The sequence below is a fragment of the Lithobates pipiens genome, unplaced genomic scaffold, assembly GCF_037356315.1.
Source record: "Lithobates pipiens isolate NorthernLeopardFrog02 unplaced genomic scaffold, aLitPip1_a1.2 Scaffold_37, whole genome shotgun sequence".
NCBI lineage: Eukaryota > Metazoa > Chordata > Amphibia > Anura > Ranidae > Lithobates > Lithobates pipiens.
Genome location: NW_027507825.1, coordinates 13240499 through 13261189, shown reverse-complemented (window position 1 = coordinate 13261189; position 20691 = coordinate 13240499). Strand labels below are relative to the sequence as shown.

Here is a 20691-nt window from a genome sequence, read left to right as displayed (position 1 = left end):
TCCGAGGCTCTCCGGCACCCCCCCCTACCTCTGGCCACATGCGGTATTACATGCAATAAAGTCATTATGGAATGAATTATCTTAGTTTCCATTGACTTCTATGGGGAAACTCGCTTTGATATGCGAGCAATTCGGATTACAAGCATTCTCCTGGAATGGATTATGCTTGTAATCCAAGGTTCCACTATAATATATATGTATATACACACACACACACACACACACACACACACTGCTTGCTCCTGGATCCCCCAGGAATGCCCCAGTTGACAGAAAACTATTTTCAAAAACTTGGCATTCTCCTTCATATACAGATGGGGTCCAACGCCTGACCAACATCATCATATCTGTATTCCAATGGGATATCTTCCCACTCGTTCAGCTCTTCAGTCAGGATCGTCATATGGAACCGCACACTACATAACTCACCTCTCTTTTATATAAAGTTTATTTTGCGATCTCACAATATAAAATTTACCTGAAACGTGGATTTCTGTTCAACACAACAAAGATACAAAGTGACAGCCTAGAACAGTGATGGCAAACCTTGGCACTCCAGATATTTTGGAACTACATTTCCCATGATGCTCAACCACACTGAAGAGTGCAGGAGCATTATGGGAAATGTAGTTCCAAAACATCTGGGGTGCCAAGGTTCGCCACCACTGGCCTAGAACAGGTGAACGTCAGCGGCTGCAATTATTATAACCGGTGAATGGCTGACTGGTTGCCATAGATCTGCCAACACACTTATCTACCAAGTCATTGACCTGAGACTTCTGTGACAGCTTCCATCAGATCCCAGTCACACAGGTATCTGTTATTTGTTAAAGCGGCTGTAAACCTCAGACATGAAATATGAACAAAGCATATCCCTCTATAGTGCGTACTTGTCTCAGTCCAGAGTACAAAGTGACATGTCTGCTGCCTCCTTTCTCTGCTGTCAGCATGAGTCACTTCTGACACCCAGAGAAAAAAAAAAAAAAAAAGATGATGGGAAAGGGAGCTCCAGCACACAGCCTGTGAATGACATCCTGGGGGGGGGGGGTCTCTTTTCTCCAATGAGCTCTCAAAGCTTTCCAGAATGTAACTTCAGCTCTCAGCCCCCCTTTTGTTTTTCTGATGGCTCAGACAAGATTTATCAATTCTGAACTTTGAACGGCTGTAAAGAAGAGAAGACTGCAGATAAAGAGGTACAACTTATGTAGGAGGATCTGTTTCATCTCTATGTATTCACGTGAGGCCAGTCACTTCGCTGGAAGGGTTTACAATCACTTTAAGTCCCCATACACACTATTCGATTTTCTGCAGATTTGTGTCTTCAGATTTACCAAAAACCATATAATAATATGAGGTCAAACCTTAAGAGCTTCAATTTGTATGCAATCAGGCCAGGCCCTTGCACTACATGGTTTTGGTAAATCTGAAGACAAAAAATCTGCAGAAAATCTAATAGTGTGTATGGGGGGGTCTAAGCTCATTAAAAGCTGGTTGCACTTCTCAGTAATTCTGTGGAAGCTGCCATGGTCGACTTGGTTTTTAAAAGGTGCGATCTCCAGGGAGTCATCCCTGGCCAGAGCTTCAATATCCAATAAGTCACTGGCCTGGGACATGTATGCATCCAGTGAAGTCTGAAACGACTCCTATTCTCTGTGCACGTTCCAGGTCAGTGACTTCCTAGGAAGAGACAAACCAGCCCCAGGTTTGGCACCTCTAAAAACAAGGTCGGCGGAGGCAGCTCACGCAGCGGTTATCGGTTATCAGTCCTGAACAGATCCACAATCTCCTGCAGCCATCTGCCCCCCCGATCGATGTCCGGTGCTGCACAGGAAGTCCCATTCCCATAGTCCCCCCTGTGGATGAGAGTCTTGGAGTCGCTAAGTCTTTTTCCGTTTTGTAGGAGGAGCACTGAGGTGAATCCCGTTGTTTTTGCCGTCCTCTTCATCGCTATCTTCCTCCTCGTCATCATCATCGTCATCTTCCTCCTCCACTTCTTCTACACCTTTAAATAAAATCAGAACATTGAATTAAGAGGAACTGACCCCCGGGAAGCTGTGCCAAAAAAAAAAAAAAAAAAAAAAGGACCAGCGGAGGACCAAGGACAAGTCACCAGTATTGGGTGCGATTTTCCAGCAGCTGATCGTTTCTCCATTACCGACTTACCATGCCTTGTTCTGCACTGTCACTGTATGGAGGATGATAGGGTTGTCACCTCATCCCTTTAAGGACCAAGCCCCTTTTTTAGATGTGATGTTTACCATTTAAAAACAGTTTGTTTTGCTAGAAAATTACTTAGAACCCCCCAAACAATATATATCGTGTTTTTTTTTTCTAACAACTTGGAGAATAAAATGGCGGTCGCTGCAATATTTTCTGTCACACTGTAGTTGCGCAGCGGTCTTACAAGCGCACTTTTTTTTTTTTTTTTACAAAAAATACACTTTTTTGAATTATAGAAATAAGACAACAGTAAAGTTCGCCCAATTTGTTTATATTTTGAAAGATAATGTTACGCGGAGTAAATTGACACCCAACATGTCACGCTTCAAAATTGCGCCCGCTTGTGGAATGGCAAAAAAATTTTACCCTTAAAAAAAAATCTCCATTGGCGACTTTAAAAAAAAAAAAAATTCTACAGGTTGCATGTTTTGAGTTGCAGAGGAGATCTAGGGCTAGAATTATTTCTCTTGCTCAACCGGTCGCGGTGATACCTCACATAGTTTGGTTTGAACACCGTTTTCTGGCTACTCACGTAGGCCGTTCAGCGGGACGGGGCGCGTTTAAAAAAAAAAACTTATTTATGTAGTGCTGGTATTCATGCCTGTTAATGTTATGTAATGTTAATCTATGGCAGTGTTCTAAATTGGTATTTGGCACCATCTGGTGACCTAAACGTGGAATGGACTTAGTGTATTTTCTTTTTCAAGAACATGGAGAAATGTTACAGGAAGTGACTGTTTGTTTACATTATACAAGTGACCTACCTACCCACAATGCCAAGTGACCTACCCATGAACACTCAGTACTGAACTGCATGCTGGGTGGGATATAAAAGGCCATTTTCTTTCTCTTCTGGACGCATGGAGCTCTGGGTGTGTGTACCTCACAGCACCGTGGCCTGCTCGGTGTGGAACGGATTTGAAGCCAGAGGAGAACTGGACACCACAGGGTGCTGGAGCAGCAGTGTGATCGGATCGGGAAGCATCCAGAGTCACCCTGACGGAGGTAACTGAGAGCTCCTGGTGACCCTGTAAAACGGAACAGTGTGGCGGCGTGACCGCAGCGAGGACCGAGACATCTGGTGCGGAGGTTTCCTATTCTTCCAGACCTGGTTTGGGTGAGAGGGCTGCTGCCCATAATCCTTAGCGCACTTTTACAATCTTAGCCCTTGTACACACGGTCGGAGATTTTGCCAACCAAATCCGTCGGATTTTGCCCGACAGATTGTGTCCGAAACTGTTGCATACACACGGTCGGGCCAAGTTGGCGAAAAATCCGATCTTTCAGAACGTGATGACGTAATTTCGTTACGATGGGACTACATTCAGGCTAGTAGCCAATAGCTTTGATGTAGGAATTTGATCTGAGCATGTGTGGCTCTTGGTCCGATGAAAATGCTCTACACATGATCGGATTAGGTCCGTCCGGCCCAGTTGGTCGGAAAATATTTCCAACATGTTGGAAAATTTGGGTCGGACGGAGATTCGGACGGAATCAGTCCGATGCATACCACACACAGTCGGATTATCTGACGACGCGGTCCGATAAGACTCATTCCAACAGATTCTCCGACCGTGTGTACAAGGGCTTAGACTTACACCGCAGTGTTTCAGGGACCTGTAGTCCCACAGAGGAGGTGCCACACTATTAGACTGAGTTTAAGCGGGCCTCAAGCCTGTACGCCACTGAGAATTGACACTAAGTGATTTGGAGATAACTATACCGCAGGCAGTTATAAGTGTGCTACCTATTCTTTGTTTCTTAGACCCCCTTGGATTACAATTACTTCAACACAATAGCTAGCAGAAGACCGAAGACTAAAGACTATATCTTTATTGCAAGGCCTTGCATTCAACCACAATTAAAGAGGAAGTATACCCTGATGGGTTTACTTCCTCTTTCATTCCCTGCAAAGGCAAAGCATAATGGACTACTATGCATCGCATAGTAGCCCATTATGTGTCACTTACCTGACACAGGAGCCAGCGAAGTCGCCGCTGTCCCCTGTAGTCCGGCGCATCCATCTTGCTGGTGGCGTCTCGCAGCTCCGCCGCTGTCATTTCGGCGAAGCCGCGATGACGTCACTCCCGCGCATGCGCACGGGAGTCGACACAGCTCCATTTTTGGAAATGACGCGCTCAGTGCGCCTGCGTGCCGCTGTCTACGGCGCATGCGCCGTAGACAGCGGTGCCCAGTTTTCGGGGAAATATCTCCTAAACCATATAGGTTTAGGAGATATTGCTTGGACCTACAGGTAAGCCTTAATCTAGGCTTACCTGTAGGTCAAAGTGGTTTGTAAGGGTTTACAACCACTTTAATAAAGGACTGCATCATAAAGCAGGGGGAGCTCCCTAGCAATTGTATTGCATAGTTTTGATAGCTGTGCATTTCTGTATTTATCACAGCGCGCTGGAAGTGGGAAGGTGCCCGGAGTCAAGGCATTGTCACTCTGAGCATTGGCCCCACTTGGAGACACGCGTGCAAGGGTTATTCAGTAGTACCTTATATGTTAAACTTGTTGAGAATACCCACTGTGCTGTTGCATTACACTTGTGTGACGGTGCAGTTATTGTAATTACCGTTTTATAACAGTTCCAGTAAAAAACACATTCTGGTTAATTACAATTGGTGTGAAGCTTGATCCTTCTTCCCACTGGTGGAGCAATGGATACCCAGGTAAATGTACACTATTGTTGTATTGTACATTGTGGGGTCATCCTCTGTTATTAGCTTCACATCAACATTAACTTCTGCACCACAGCTGTGTCAAGGGGATTGAGCAAAGTTATTGGGGTGTAATAGCAGAGTGCAGGCCCAATCAAATATCAGCAGCTCCTTTGGGGGTCAGTGCTACATTTATTTTAACTTTTATTTTTATACTGTTCTAAAAAACAATTGTGTCACTTTTATTCCTATTACAAGGAATGTAAACATCCCTTGTAATAGAAAAAAAAGCATGGCAGGACTTCTTAAACACTGAAATGCAATAAAAAAAAAAAAAAAAAAAAAATGGGCCTTTAAGAGCTATGGGTGGAAGTGACATTTTGACGTCGCTTCCGCCCTGCAATGATATGGAGATGGGTGGGGGGCCATCTTCCCCTCACTCAGCTCCATGTCAAGCCAGAAGAAGGATCCGATCGACTCCGCCGCTACCGACAGCTCCAGTAAGCAGGGGAGAGCATCGGAGCACGGCGGGAGGGGAGCCCCTCTCCCACTGCTGATAAAAAAATAAATTTTGCGGCGAAGACCACTTTTATCTGAAACCGGACCGCCTGCTGAAGAAGAGGATGCTGGAGTTATGGTAGCTAGCTGCTGCCATAACAACGATATTCCTATCAACATCCAACTTACAAACGGAGGGAGACGAACAGGAAGTGAAAGGAAATCTCCCCGTAGGGTAAAGGGAAATTCTCTTCTGTAAGGCTAGGTTCACACCACAGCGATGCGGGAACGCTGCGAATCCGCTGCGTTTTCCCGCATCGCATGCCTCCCGACGGCATGCGACTGCCCTATGCGGACTGCTGGGAGTGTCAATGAAATCTTAATGACACCCCCAGACCAGTCCGCATATCGCAGTGCGATCTGCAAACTCGGACAGCAATCAGATCGCATGGTGTGAACACCCATGCGATCCGATTCTGATGCGGACCAAAAAAAGGGTCCTGTGCGAGTTTGCGGCGGGTGCGATGCGAATTCAGCCATACTATCTGTATGGCTGAACTCGCATCGCACAGACAGATCGGATGTGATTTGCACTGCAGTGCGGTGCGAATCACATCCGGATCTCCCACCCGCAGCGGTGTGAACCCAGCCTAAGAGTTATGTTATCACCAATCCTTCACAACAACCCAAAATTTTCAAAATCCAATTGTCATTGGGACAGAAAGTGGGGCGAAATCTTGTGAACAGGGGCACAGACAGCAAAACAACAAAACAAAAAAAGTTACAGAGGTGTTAACCCATCCCTATTCAAAAAAACGTAAAAATCTTTTTTTTTTTTTTTTTGACCGGAGCTACACTTAAAAAAAAAAAAAAAATGTACCTGTTCCGACTTGAAATCTGATTCAACTTAAAGAGGAGTTTCCCTGAAAAAAAAATAAAAAATTAAGTCTGCAGCTACAAATACTGCAGCTGCTGACTTTCAATAATCGGACACTTACCTGTCCCAGGGTCCAGCGATTGGGGGGGGGGGGGGGTGAACGAAGCCCCGGTCATCCCCCCACTCCTCTTTTGCAAATGTGGGCACCCAGCTGTGCCTTCACAGCCAGGCAGCCACTGCGCATGCGCGAGCAGGGAGCCGCGCACCGTGATTGGCTGCGCAGTCATCTGGGACCTGTCTTGTGTCCCAGATGACTGACAGGAGAGAGGGGGCGGAGCTGAGCCCTTCCTGCGCCGAGGGGAAGTGACATCAGGAGCCCAGGCACTGAAGGAGGCAGACTATGAGGGTCCCCCTAGCAACAGACATTTAGAGAATGAGTTACATTTTTGTTTTCAGGAATTTTAAGCCTTTTTTTTTTTTTTTGCTGTGTGGAAAACCACTTTAAGAACAAACCTACAATCCCTATTTTGCTTGTAACCCAGTAATAGGAATAAAAGTGACCCCATTTTTTTTTTTTTTTTAAAGGGATAGTGTCAAAATAAAAAGTAAAATAAATAAGAAAATAAAATAAAAAAAATTGAAAGTGCCCCGTTCCACGGAGCTCGCACGCAGAAGCGAACGCATAGGTGAGTAGCGTCCGCATATGAAAATTATGTTCAAACCACACATGTGAGGTATCGCCGTGATCGATAGAGCGAGAGCAATAATTCTAGCCCTGGACCTCCTCTGTAAGGGTAAAAGTTTGTCGCCATTCCACGATCGGGCACAATTTTGAAAAGTGACATGTTAAGTATCAATTTACTTGGTGTAACATTATCTTTCACAAAAAAGTGCGCTTGTAAACCCGATGCGCAAATACAGTGTGAGACAGAAAGTATTGCAACAACCGCCATTTTATTCTCTAGGGCAGGGATATGCAATGCTACATTTCCCATCATGCCTCTGGGAGTCATGCTTGTGGCTGTCAGAGTCTTGCTATGCCTCATGGGACTTGTAGTTCTGCAACAGCTGGACTGCTAATAGCATATCCCTGCTCTAGGGTTTCTGAAAAAAATATATATAATGGTTGGGGGTTCCAAGTAATTTTCAAGCAGTGTCAGTTTTTTTACTTTTAGTATTTGATTTTTTTTTTTCCACAATGCTTTTTTTTTATTTTACACTTTTGCATTTTTTTACAATATTTTATTTTGGGGGGGGGGCTTTGGTGAGATGTCAGGGGCCTAAACAGATGGGGGGAGCCCGTTGCAGGGGGATGAGGGGGGGGGGCAGAGAAGGGCGCAGAGGGGGACAGGGGAGGAGTAAACAGAGAAGCTGGGGATGATCGGTGGGCAGCAGGAGGGACAGCCGTCGCATCGATCTTTCCCGGGAGATCGGGAGGCGCTTGCAGGAGCCACTGCAGAAATGTAGGCGTCTCGCGCATCTTCAGAGAGACTGGAGATGTCTGCGTTTAGACGCCACTTTGTGCCAATCCTCGTGTGCTGGCAAATATCTACATTGTGACTTGAACCCGTATCCAGCTGGTTGTTGTTGCTGCAGCACCCAAACCCTGAGAGGTTACACCAGGAATGTGTGCGATGGGAATATGACAAAACATATGGTAGAGGCGGGGCTTTGCCTCCCCCCATGTCTGAGCCTCCAGCAAGGAGAACATTGATCAGCACAGCAGTGACATCACTAAATCTGCTGGAACTAGACCCCACTGACACACCAATGATGGGGGGGGGGGGTATGAAAGGGAGTGGAGGAGAAGGAGGGGGGTGAGAGAGTTGATAGAGAGAATTAAAAAGGCCACAGTGATCTTCTCAGATGTTCTCCCTCTTGTTCTGTTAAATGGCCCATTGTAACGTTTTTCTTATATTTATTCAGTAAATATAAAGAATCCTGCCAAAAACATGGCGCCCCGGTCACTTCCGGTGCCGGTCTCTGCTCGGCTCTGATTGGTCACACACACACCTGTGTCGGAGGCTCCGCCCTTCTCCTGCTCCACCAGTCGGCTCAACTCGGCGGTGACCTCTCCCTGTAGTCGCTCCAGTCCGCCCAGCAGGCCCCGCAGAGTCCGCTCACAGCTCACCCGGAACGGGCGCCGCCCGCCATCACTGCCCGTCAGCTCCGCGCTCACCTCCATGCTCTCCACGCTCCGTGACGTCACGTTGGTCGGAGACCGAGAAGCCATCTTTGAGCCTGGCACCACCTAATCTGACGGTTTTCCTGATTCTGACGGAAACGCCGCATCGTCGCAAAAGCGGCGCCGGAAGTGAGCGACTCGGCCAACCAGCTCCGACGACTTCCGCCCGCCGGACCCGGAAGTGGCTTCTTTTCTCTTTCTATTTTGCGGGATGGCGGCAAGTGGAGAGGAGAGGCAGGGAGAGAAGAGGAGCGCCGAGGAGGAGCCGGTCCTGTCCCTGCTGGATGTCCTGGAGGAGGACGACGCCCTACAGGATGAGGCGTGTGCTGTGCTGGCGGGGAGTGACGCCGAGAAGTGCTCCTACCCCCAGGTACCTACCTTATCTACCCACCTTCCTCCCATATATATGTATATATATATTTTTTTTTTGTAAAGACCCTAGAGAATAAAATGGTTGTTGCAATATTTTATATCCCACTGTATTTGGGAAAAATGACTTTAACCACCTGACATCCGTGCTATGGCCAAATGACGACCACGGCGTGGCTGTGAATTCATATGACGGCCTCCCCTGTGCATGCTCCCTGCAAGGCGTGCGCAGAGCATGCTGTGATCACACAGTCATTGAGACTCGGGTGATCACCGATCTGAGTAAGGGACCGCTTCTGGCCCTTTACTGTGTGATCAGCTGATCACAAGATGTAAACAAAAGCTCGGTGATCATATATTTTTTTTATTTTATTTTTTCCTTCCTCACAAACAGCGGAAGCGGGGGAAAAAAAAAAGCCGACCACCGGTTCAGCTTAACCACTTGGGTACCGCGCTATTGCCGAATGACGGCATTAGCGCGGACCTAGATTTCCGGGACGACGTCTATTGACGTCGTCCCGGTTACGAGCGGCCTGCGCGCCCCCTGAGGGGCGCGCGCGGCGCGCTCTGTGATCGGCGAGTCTACGAGAGCGAGAGCAATAATTCTAGCCCTAGACCTCCTCTGTAACCCAAAACGTGCAACCTGTAGAATTTTTTAAACATCACCTATGGAGATTTTAAAGGCTAAAAGTTTGTCGCCATTCCATGAGCGGACGCAATTTTGAAGCGTGACATGTTGGGTATCAATTTATTCGGTGTAACATTATTTTTCACAATATAAAAAAAATTGGGCCAACTTTACTGTTATATTTAATTAAAAAAATAAGACTTTTTCCCCGAAAATGCGCTTGTAAGTCCGCTGCACAAATACGGTGTGACAGACAGTATTGCAACGACCACCATTTTATTCTCTAGGTTGTTAGAACTCCTAAACACACACACACATATATATATATATATATATATATATATATATATATATATATATATATATATATATATATATATATATATATATATATATATATATATATATATATATATATATATATATATAATTTTTTTTTTTTTTTTTTTTTCTAAGTAAAGGTGAGATGGGTGGGCAGTGAAAGCTTCATTAGCATCGCTGGCTGTCATACCAACAGCCACCACTAGATGGCGCCAGATTACAGAACTAAACATAGGACCACAGAAGGCCTCAAAGCCGCGGCCTCAATTAACGGCCGGCGGCGGCGCGGCCCGACACGATCACGCCGGGGGGGGGGGTGGAAGGAGACAGGATACCCCCGCTGTGCTGCCCCAGGCGCCAGATCACAAATTCTAGTCGCCAATGCGACCTGGCGACCGGGGTTTGTCGAGCCCTGGTTTAACCAACTATATGGTTAGGGAGCAAAATCCCTATCCACTCTGAGAATAACAGACAGAAGAGATGTACTGTATATACTATTAGATGAGAGATGTACTGTGTGTGTGTATATAATAGAGGGTGAATCTGGCAAATATCATCAGACTCGGAGATCTTTTTTTTTTTTTTTTTATTTAAAGAAAAAAAAAAAGTTGGATTGTTTTGCAGATTTTTAAACAGAACTGTAATGCATGGGCCAGGCTTGTCTGTGTTGCCTTTTGTGACTGCTGTATTTGCATGGCATTCCCGGCATCCCTCTAGACGTGCATTTGGCTGACTTATCAATGTATGCTCCTGTGGCTGCCATGTTTGCACGGCTTCTCTGTGTTGGCTGCTGTGGCTACAATGTTTGTAGGGCTGCAACTAACGATTATTTTCATAATCGATTAGTTGGCTGATTTTATTGTTTCGATTATTCGGTTACAACCTTAAAAAAAAAAAGTGCGGTGTATAATTTCGTTAATATGTAAAGTTTCAAAAAAAGACCATTTATTCTTAAATATTTCCATATGCAGTGGTAAATATAAATAACCAACTAAATGGTTAGGGAGCAAAATATCTAATCCACTCTGAGAATAACAGACAGAAGAGATATATATACTGTATATATTAGAGGGGATATATACTGTATATACTATTAGAGGAGAGATATATTGTATATACTGGTACTATTAGAAGAGATATATATATATATATATATATATATATATATATATATATATATATATATATATATATATATATATATATATATTATACCATTAGAGGCTATATACTATTAGAGGAGAGATATACTGTATATACCAGGGATCTGCAATTAGCAGACCTCCAGCTGTTGTAAAACTACAAGTCCCATCATGCCTCTGCCTCTGGGTGTCATGCTTCTGGCTGTCAGAGTCTTGCTATGCCTCATGGGACTTGTAGTTCTGCAACAGCTGGAGGTCCACTAATTGCATATCCCTGGTATATACTATTAGTGGAATGATATAGTGTATATACTATTAGTGGAATGATATAGTGTATATACTATTAGAGGATATATAGTGTATATACTATTAGAGGATATATAGTGTATATACTATTAGAGGATATATAGTGTATATACTATTAGAGGATATATAGTGTATATACTATTAGAGGATATATAGTGTATATACTATTAGTGGAATGATATAGTGTATATACTATTAGAGGATATATAGTGTATATACTATTAGAGGATATATAGTGTATATACTATTAGTGGAATGATATAGTGTATATACTATTAGAGGATATATAGTGTATATACTATTAGAGGATATATAGTGTATATACTATTAGAGGATATATAGTGTATATACTATTTGAGGAAGGATATATAGTGTATATACTATTTGAGGAATGATGTATAGTGTATATACTATTTGAGGAATGATGTATAGTGTATATACTATTTGAGGAATGATATAGTGTATATACTATTTGAGGAATGATATAGTGTATATACTATTTGAGGAATGATATAGTGTATATACTATTTGAGGAATGATATAGTGTATATACTATTTGAGGAATGATATAGTGTAAATACTATTTGAGGAGAGATATACTATTAAAGGGTCAATTTAGTAAATATCATCAGACTCATTAAATTTAACCCCATTTTGTTACTGGCCGATTAATCGATTATGAAAATAGTAATTGATTCATTTCATAATCGATTAGTTGTTTCAGCCCTAGGTGTTTGCATGGCATCCCTACAGACAGACATGCATGGGCCAGGCTACTATGTCTGCACGGCATCCCGGCGTCCCTACAGATGTGCGTGGGCTGGGCTTGTCTGTGTCGGCCATGTTTGCACCCCCCACCCCGTACTGCTCCCCTTCTTCCTGACGATCTTATTATATTTGTATATATATTGTGTCCTTGCAGGGCTATGTGAAGAGACAAGCGCTGTACGCCTGCAGTACCTGCACCCCAGATAAAGAGGAGCCTGCCGGGATATGTCTGGCCTGTACATACAAGTGTCATGAAGGCCACGACCTGTTTGAGCTCTACACCAAGAGGTACCCCGCCATCCACACCCCCCCCCCCCCCACAACCCCTCCTATATAATGGGAGCCTTTCGCCCGCCCTCTGTTCTCTCTTTGTGTAATTAACATGTGGGGTTCTTTTTGTTTTTCTGCAGGAACTTTCGCTGCGATTGTGGAAATGCCAAGTTTAAACAGCTGGAGTGCAAGTTATATCCGGTACGTACCGGCATTTATAATGGTATCAGACACCTACTGTATATGTATCTATGGTGGAGGGGCGCCAGGCTTTATAATGAGGACAAGTGGATAACTAGTGCTGCACTCTGGGGTTGACCTATTGGTATTCCTTTCCCATGGTCGTTAGTGGTGTTTGTACAAGTTATCTGATTATCAAGCCGGTGTCTTGTCATATAACGTCCTCCATCGGATAGTGTCCACTGCGTACTGCGCATGCGCAGTACACAGGAACACAGATTCCGAAAATTGCCGAGGATGAACGGCGCCTGCGCCGTGAGTCCAGGTTCTAGCCCCACTATCCAAGTGGACATAGAGTTAGATTAAAAAAAGAGCCGAGCGCAGCGAGGCCGAGCCCGAAGCGTGGCGAGCGAAGCTCGCCCGCGAGGGGCCCTCTAAAATTCACAACCCTATGTCCGCTTGGGTGGTGGGGCTACCACCTCCACTCACGGCGCAGGCGCCATTCAGCTTTGGAGATTTTCCGAAGCTTCGTCTGCTCCATACTGCGCATGCGCAGTACGGAGCGGACACTATTTGATGGCCGGACTCTGTTAGGCAGAACACCGGCAGATTCCCACACCAGAGGATTCCCACACCTCCCCTGGTTTGTAGTGTAACCAGTTGGGCTCCAGAGCAATTTTTTATTTTTTTGCGTACATTTAAAAAGTTTTATTTTTGCAAATGAAATTACTTAAAAATAACTTTACCGTATATACTCGAGTATAGGCCGACCCGAATATAAGCCGAGGCCCCCAATTTACCCCCAAAAAACTGGAAAACTTATTGACTCGTGTATAAGCCGAGGGTGAGACATGGCTGTCCATCCCTGTGTGTGTGTCCGTCCATCCCTGTGTGTCCATCCATCCCTGTGTGTGTGTCCGTCCATCCATCCCTGTGTGTGTATCCATCCATCCATCCATCCATCCCTGTGTGTGTGTGTGTGTGTGTGTGTGTGTGTATTCATCCATCCATCCATCCCTGTGTGTGTGTGTGTGTGTGTGTGTGTGTGTGTGTGTGTATCCATCCATCCATCCATCCCTGTGTGTGTGTGTGTGTATCCATCCATCCATCCATCCCTGTGTGTGTGTGTGTGTGTGTCCGTGCAGCCTTGTGTGTGTGTGTGTGTGTGTGTGTGTGTGTCCGTGCAGCCTTGTGTGTGTGTCCAGCCTACCTGTGTCCCAAGCCTCCGTCCCGAGCCGCCGTCGTCCCGAGCCTCCTCCGACCCGTGCCGTGCCTCCTCCGTCCCGTGCCTCCTCCGTCCCGTGCCGTGCCTCCTCCTTCCCGTGCCTCCTCCGTCCCGTGCCGTGCCTCCTCCGTCCCGTGCCTCCTCCGTCCCGTGCCGTGCCGATGGATCGCCGCTCTTCACGGCGGCCATTCTACAATTCAAAATTCCGCCTCCGCCTGTGATAGGCGGAACACTCAATTTCCCAGCAGCCTGTGTTCCGCCTATCACGGACATCCTCTCATACTCGTCCGTAGTATGAGAATGAGCGGATGTCCGTGATAGGTGGAACACTGACTGCTGGGAAATTCAGTGTTCCGCCTATCACAGGCGGAGGCGGAGAAGGAGGCGCGGCTTTTAAATTTTAATGTCCGCCGTCTGTCTGCTCGATACGCTGATCGAGCAGTCAGACAGCGGTGACTCGAGTATAAGCCGAGGGGGCACTTTCAGCCTCAAAAAAGAGGCTGAAAATCTCGGCTTATACTCGAGTATATACGGTACATATTTTTTTGAAAGCAGAAGCCCTGGAGAATAAAAAGGTCATAGTTGCACATCTTTGTCACATTTGCACAACTATTTTTTTTTTTTTCAGGAAAAAAAAAATACAATTTAATTTTAGTGTAAAAACTCATAATATAAAACCCATTTTTAGTTAATTTCGAAAAGATGAGGTTGCATCAAATCAAGATGCCCAACATTTCATGTCTTAAAATTGCGTGCGCTCGTGATATCGCCAAATACTATGGTGCCAAAAATCATCATGGGTGATGCTTTAAAGGAATTTGCAGCTCATCAGTTTAGAGTTAAATAGAAGCTCTTGTGGTAGAATTATTGTTCTCACTCTGACGGTCACCATGATATGTCACACGTGTGGCATGACTGCGTTATACATACGCAGCCTGGGTTGGATTTGCACAGGTGTGCGGGGCAATGGGGGGTTACACCAATTTTTTTTTTTTTTTTTTAATATTTCTATAAATATATAAATAGTTTTGAAAATCTATAAAAAAAAAAATGTAACTTTTATTTTTCTATTTGTTTTTACTTAATTGGCATCACAAGGAGTTATTGGACCCCTATGTGATAATATTGGGCAGATGACAGGTACTCTTTTATGGAGACATTAGAGGTCTGATCGACCCCCCCCCCCCCCAATGTTTCCCTTGCCTATCAAACCTAACCTAAGCAGAAATTGGCTTGGTTAGAAGTGTTCTCTGGCTGTACTGGCCAGGAAATGGTGCATCTGAAACCAGAAGTGACATCATTTCCGGTTTCATCGTTTCCATGTGAGATCGAGGCATGGGAGCACTTATTTATTATTATTATTATAATATTTTCTTTTATATTCTTAAAGCGGTAGTAAACCCGCATTTTTTTTTTTTTTTTTTTTAAAACCTGCAAAGCAAAAGGCATAATGAGCTAGTATGCACCGCATACTAGCTCATTATGAAATACTTACCTTAGAACGAGGCCCCGACATCTCGCCCGATCCACGCCGAGGAAGCCGACATGCTCCCTCGGCGTCTCTTCCGGGTATCGCGGCTCCGGCGCTGTGAGTGGCCGGAGCCGCGATATCGTCACTCCCGCGCATGCGCGCGGGAGATTTAAATCCGGCCGGGCGAGCGCTGCCGGATTTTCACGGAGAGAACCCCCTTGTGCGCATGCGCCGCTGCAGTCAGCGGCGCATACCGAGGGGAATATCTCCTAAACCGTACAGGTTTAGGAGATATTTTTTTTACCTACAGGTAAGCCTTATTATAGGCTTTCCTGTAGGTAAAAGTTAAAAAAGTGGGTTTACTTCCACTTTAAACTGTCCCTTTTTTTTTTTTTTTTTTTATAATCTTTTTTTTTTTGATCACTTTTATTCCTATTACAAGAAATGTAAACAATCCCTTTTTAATAGTAATAAGGATGACGGGTCTTCTTTACGGAGAGATCTGGGGACTAAACGACCCCAAATCTCTTCTTGAAAGCAAAAGAATAAATATAAAAAAAATTGATCTTTTGCTTATAGATAGATATATATATATATATATCTATCTCTATCTATCTATCTCGTCGCTCTGGTAATCCAAGGCCGTAGAGTTGACCGAAGAGGGCTAACTCTTTGATCACCTATGGGAGCAGCTGGCCTCACTGTTGGATCGTTTGCTCCGGTGAATCGTCAGAAATGATGAGCCCGAAAAGACACCCGTGAGCATCAGGAGGAGGGTTCTTGGTTTCAGCCATAATACCGGTAAACTGCTTGCAGACCGCAACGTATCCGGATTTTTTCTTTAGAGCGGTGATGTAATTTTAGGATGAGTGTGGTGGATTGGTTGCATGGAATTGGCAAATTTTATTATTGTGATCTGTTTTGTTAGGATAAAGAGAAGAAAAACCTGGCTAATAATTACAATGACAATTTCTTTGGCTTGTACTGCACATGTAAGAGACCATATCCCGATCCTGAGGACGAGGTGAGCCCTTTTTTCAGGTTCTTGCACTAACCTTTACAGTCCATTCGACTTAAATTGTGTGATCTCCATTGTGACTTTGATGTGATTTTGTTGTGACTCTGACTTTTCATATCATGCAGGTGCAACCTTCATGTGTCTTTTTGAGGGTTTACATTGAAATCTATGGCCCTCATATAACATCAACGTCAGACCAAAGTAGCTCTGGAACTACTGTAAATTCACTACGACCTTAAGTCACACAGATATGAACAATATTCATTCATTGGGAAACGTGGGGTGCGACTTTGAGACCCAGTTATTATTATTCAGGGTGGTTCTGCACTCTTTTAGACCCCATACACACTAAGATTTTCTGCAGATTTTTATTTTTTTTTCTTCAGATTTACAAAAAAAAAAACATTGTAGTGTAAGGGTCCTGCCTGATTGCATACAAATTGAAACTCTTAAGGTTTGACCTCATATTATGTGGTTTTGGTAAATCTGAAGACAAAAATCTAATGGTGTGTATGGGGGTCTAATACCAGAATTTATCATATGATTCTTGTCTCTTGCAGACCCCAGATGAGATGATCCAGTGTGTAGTGTGTGAGGACTGGTTTCATGGTCGGGTAAGTGCTGAATTCTTCACATTCTTTGAGCCACTCCTTTAGATATGTCGTCTTGGGTAATACCATTATAATATTTGAACCCTTTTTTGTAGTCTAATACCAGATTTCCCTCAGGATTTCACCATAAGAACGTGTATCCCCTGTCCAGTTAAAGAGATTAAAAACGTTTTTTTTTTTTTTTTTATTTAGTAAGGGCTGAAACTTGATTGCCATGAACAATGCAAAATGTTACTATATTGCAAAAAAACATTAACAGTCAAATTTTACAATCAAATTTTATTTTTTTTGCAGCACCTAGGGGCAGTTCCACCAGAGCATGTTGAGTTTCATGAGATGGTGTGCCAGGGCTGTATGGATCGCTGTTCTTTTCTTTGGGCCTACACTGCCAAGTTAGGAGGTAAGAACTACGTTCTCAGTGATGTCACTGATCTCTAGCGAATCGATAGGCTGCATTCTCAATAATGTCACCAGTCTTTGGTGAATGAGTAGGCTATATTCACGGTCATGTCACCTGTTTTTAGTGAATGGATAGGCTGCACACTCCATAACTCATCTCTCTTTTATATAAACGTTTATTAACCACTTGAGATCCGCGCTATAGCCAATTGACGGCTACAGCGCGGATCTCCTTTGCCGGGACTACATCTATTGACGTCGTCCCGTGCATGAGCGGCCTGCGCGCCCCCCTGAGGGGCGCGCGCGGCGCTCTCTGTGATCGGCGAGTCCAATTAGACTCGCCTGATCACCAATCCGTGCAAGGGGTCGATCCCGACCCCTTATCACGTGATCAGCTGTCAGCCAATGACAGCTGATCATGTGATATAACGGAGCCGGTAATCGGCTATTATTCCTCCTCGCGCTAACAGCGCGAGGAGAAAAAAAATAAGCCTATCACCGGCGGCCGTGATCGGGACATCAGTCCCGATCACGGCCAGCCCTGCTAGTGCCCACCTGCCCCCTGCCAGTGCCCACCTGCCCCCTGCAGTGCCAAATGTTTAAAAAGTAAGTGCCACCCAGCAGTGCCCACAATCTGCCTCAAAGGTGCTGCACCCCAATGCCACTTATCCGTGCCCATCAGTGTCTACCAGTGCCCATCAGTCCCATCTATCAGTGCCGCCTTATCTGTGCCCATCGGTGCCGCCATAACTATGCCCATCAGTGCCCACCAGTGCAGCCCATCAGTGCCCACCAGTGCAGCCTATCAGTGCCGCCTAATTAGCGCACTTCAATGAAGGAGAAAAATGACCCGTTTGCGAAATTTTATAACAAACTATTAAACATGATTTTTTTTTTTTTTTGCATCTTTTTTTGTTTGTTTAGCAAAAAAAATAAAACTCCGAGCTGTAACTAAATACCACCAAAAGAAAGCTCTATTTGTGGGAAAAAAATGATAAAAATTTCATTTGGGTACAGTGTTGTATGCCCGCGCAATTGTCATTCAAAATGCATCAGCGCTGAAAGCTGAAAATTGGTCTGGGACTGAGGGGGGTTTAAGTGCCCAGTAAGCAAGTGGTTAATTTTGCTATCTCACAATATAAAGTTTACCCGAAAAGTGGATTTCTGCTCAACATAACAGAAATGCAAAGTGACAGCTTAGAACAGGTGAACGTCAGCGGCTGCAATTATTATAACCGGTGAATGGCCGATTGGTTGCCATAGATCTGCCAACACGCTTGTCTACCAAGTCATTGACCTGAGACTTCTGTGACAGCTTCCATCAGATCCCAGTCACACAGGTATCTGTTATTTGTTAAAGCGGCTTTAAACCTCAGACATGAAATATGAACAAAGCATATCCCTCTATAGTGTGTACTTGTCTCAGTCCAGAGTACAAAGTGTCGTGTCTGCCTGCTGCCTCCTTCCTCTGCTGAGAGCATGAGTCACTTCTGACAACCAGAGAGAAAAAATGACGGGAAAGGGAGCTCCAGCACACAGTCTGTGAATGACAACCTCAGCTTTGTACCTGTGTGAAGGGGGTAGGGGGGGGCCGTCCCTTTTCTCCAATCAGCTCTCCAGAATGTAACTTCAGCTCTCAGCCCCCCCCTTTTTTTTTTCTGACCGCTCAGACAAGCTTTATAAAATGCTGAACTTTGTACGGGTGTAGAGAAGAAAATACTGCAGATAAAGAGGTACAATTTATGTACGAGGATTTGCTTCATCTCTGTGTATTCACCTCAGGCCAGTCACTTCGCTGGAAGGGTTTACAATCACTAAGTCCCCATACACACTATTAGATTTTCTGCAGATTTTTGTCTTCAGATTCACTAAAAACCATATAATGAGGTCAAATCTTAAGAGCTTCAATTTGTATGCAATCAGGCCAGGCCCTTGCACTACATGGTTTTGGTAAATCTGAAGACAAAAAATTTGCAGAAAATCTAATAGTGTGTATGGGGGGGTCTAAGCTCATTAAAAGCTGGTTGCACTTCTCAGTAATTCTGTGGAAGCTGCCATGGCAGACTTGGTTTTTAAAAGGTGCGATCTCCAGGGAGTCATCCCTGGCCAAGGCTTCAATATCCAATAAGTCACTGGCCTCGGACATGTATGCATCCAGTGAAGTCTGAAACGACTCCTATTCTCTGTGCACGTTCCAGGTCAGTGACTTCCTAGGAAGAGACAAACCAGCCCCAGGTTTGGCACCTCTAAAAACAAGGTCGGCGGAGGCAGCTCACGCAGCGGTTATCGCTCGCCGGTTATCAGTCCTGAACAGATCCACAATCTCCTGCAGCCATCTGCCCCCCCCGATCGATGTCCGGTGCTGCACAGGAAGTCCCATTCCCATAGTCCCCCTGTGGATGAGAGTCTGGGAGTCGCTAAGTCTTTTTTTCCGTTTTGTAGGAGAAGCACTGAGGTGAATCCCGTTGTTTTTGCCGTCCTCTTCATCGCTATCTTCCTCCTCATCGTAGTCATCATCATCTTCCTTCTCCACTTCTTCTACACCTTTTAAATAAAATCAGAACATTAAATTAAGAGGAGCTGACCTCCGGGAAGCTGTGCCAAAAAAACAAAGACCAGCGGAGGACCAAGGACAAGTCGCCAGTATTGGGTGCGATCTTCCAGCAGCCAATCATTTCTCCATTACCGATTTTACCCTGCCCTGTTCTGCACTGTCACTGTATGGAGGATGATAGGGTTGTCACCTCATCCCTTTAACCACTACAATACCGGGCACTTTCGCCCCCTTCCTTCCCAGACCAATTTTCAGCTTTCATCGCTCTCGCGCTTTCAGTGACAATTGCGCGGTCATGGTACACTGTACCCAAATTAAATTTTTATCATTTTGTTCGCACAAATAGAGCTTTCTTTTGGTGGTATTTATTCACGACTCAGTTTTTTATTTTTTGCGATATAAGCGCAAAAAAATCGGAAATTTGGGGAAAAAACAATATTTTCTTTTTTTTCTATTTTAAAAGAAATCCAATAAAATCTATTTTTGTCATAAATTTAAGCCAAAATGTATTCTGCTACATGTTTTTGGTAAAAAAAATTCCGTTAAGTGTATAATAATTGGTTTGTGTGATCACGGACATATGTACGCAAATGATCATGTACAGATGTGTGCAGGTGATCACGTACATATGTGTGCAGATAATCATTGGGACATGTGATTTTAGTGGGACATATGTGGGGGACATGTTTTTATTATTAGGGACATGTATGTTTTGGGGACATATGTGGGGACTGTGTTTACACTGTGTGGTGTGTTGTGTGTTTACACTAGCCACCTCGCGCCCGCCCTATAGCCGAATGACGGCCGTAGAGCAGGCGCGTTTGTCCGGGTGGTCGTCCCTGGACGTCCTGATGTTTACTTCCGCGATGCGCGCCGCCGCGGGCGCGCATCGCGGAAGTTCTGTGTTCGCCGTTTCCCCGGGGACAGGCAAACACAGATCGCTGTAAACGGCCAATCACAGCGGCCGTTTACAGCGTGATCGGCG

The 20691-nt window shown here is 44.8% G+C and overlaps 2 protein-coding genes across 2 annotated transcripts in view; one reads left to right on the top strand and one right to left on the bottom strand.

Moving 5' to 3' along the window:
• Nucleotides 1-430: 430 nt before the first annotated feature.
• On the bottom strand, nucleotides 431-8492 carry LOC143956527 (uncharacterized). Its single transcript, XM_077466726.1, has 3 exons — nucleotides 8273-8492; nucleotides 671-2002; nucleotides 431-526 (listed from the first exon to the last, which is right to left on the bottom strand). The coding sequence occupies exons 1-2, from the start codon at nucleotides 8490-8492 to the stop codon at nucleotides 1878-1880; spliced, it is 345 nt and encodes a 114-aa protein (XP_077322852.1). The 3' UTR covers nucleotides 431-526; nucleotides 671-1877.
• Nucleotides 8493-8501: 9 nt separating this feature from the next.
• The window catches only part of UBR7 (ubiquitin protein ligase E3 component n-recognin 7), a 28053-nt gene continuing 15863 nt past the window's right edge, over nucleotides 8502-20691 (top strand). The window contains exons 1-6 of the mRNA XM_077466725.1: nucleotides 8502-8814; nucleotides 12133-12266; nucleotides 12389-12449; nucleotides 16053-16148; nucleotides 16703-16756; nucleotides 17048-17153. Of these exons, the coding sequence (XP_077322851.1) occupies nucleotides 8656-8814; nucleotides 12133-12266; nucleotides 12389-12449; nucleotides 16053-16148; nucleotides 16703-16756; nucleotides 17048-17153 (610 nt within the window). The 5' untranslated portion in view covers nucleotides 8502-8655. The remainder of the gene's footprint in view (nucleotides 8815-12132; nucleotides 12267-12388; nucleotides 12450-16052; nucleotides 16149-16702; nucleotides 16757-17047; nucleotides 17154-20691) is intronic.

Bases quoted from the DNA above. Each gene is read 5' to 3' on its own strand.
- LOC143956527 (XM_077466726.1), bottom strand. From the start codon at position 8,492: ATGGCTTCTCGGTCTCCGACCAACGTGACGTCACGGAGCGTGGAGAGC. The intron at 2,003-8,272 runs GTGTGTGTGTGA...TTTTATTTAAAG, and splicing joins GGGCGGAGCCTCCGACACAG to GTGTAGAAGAAGTGGAGGAG.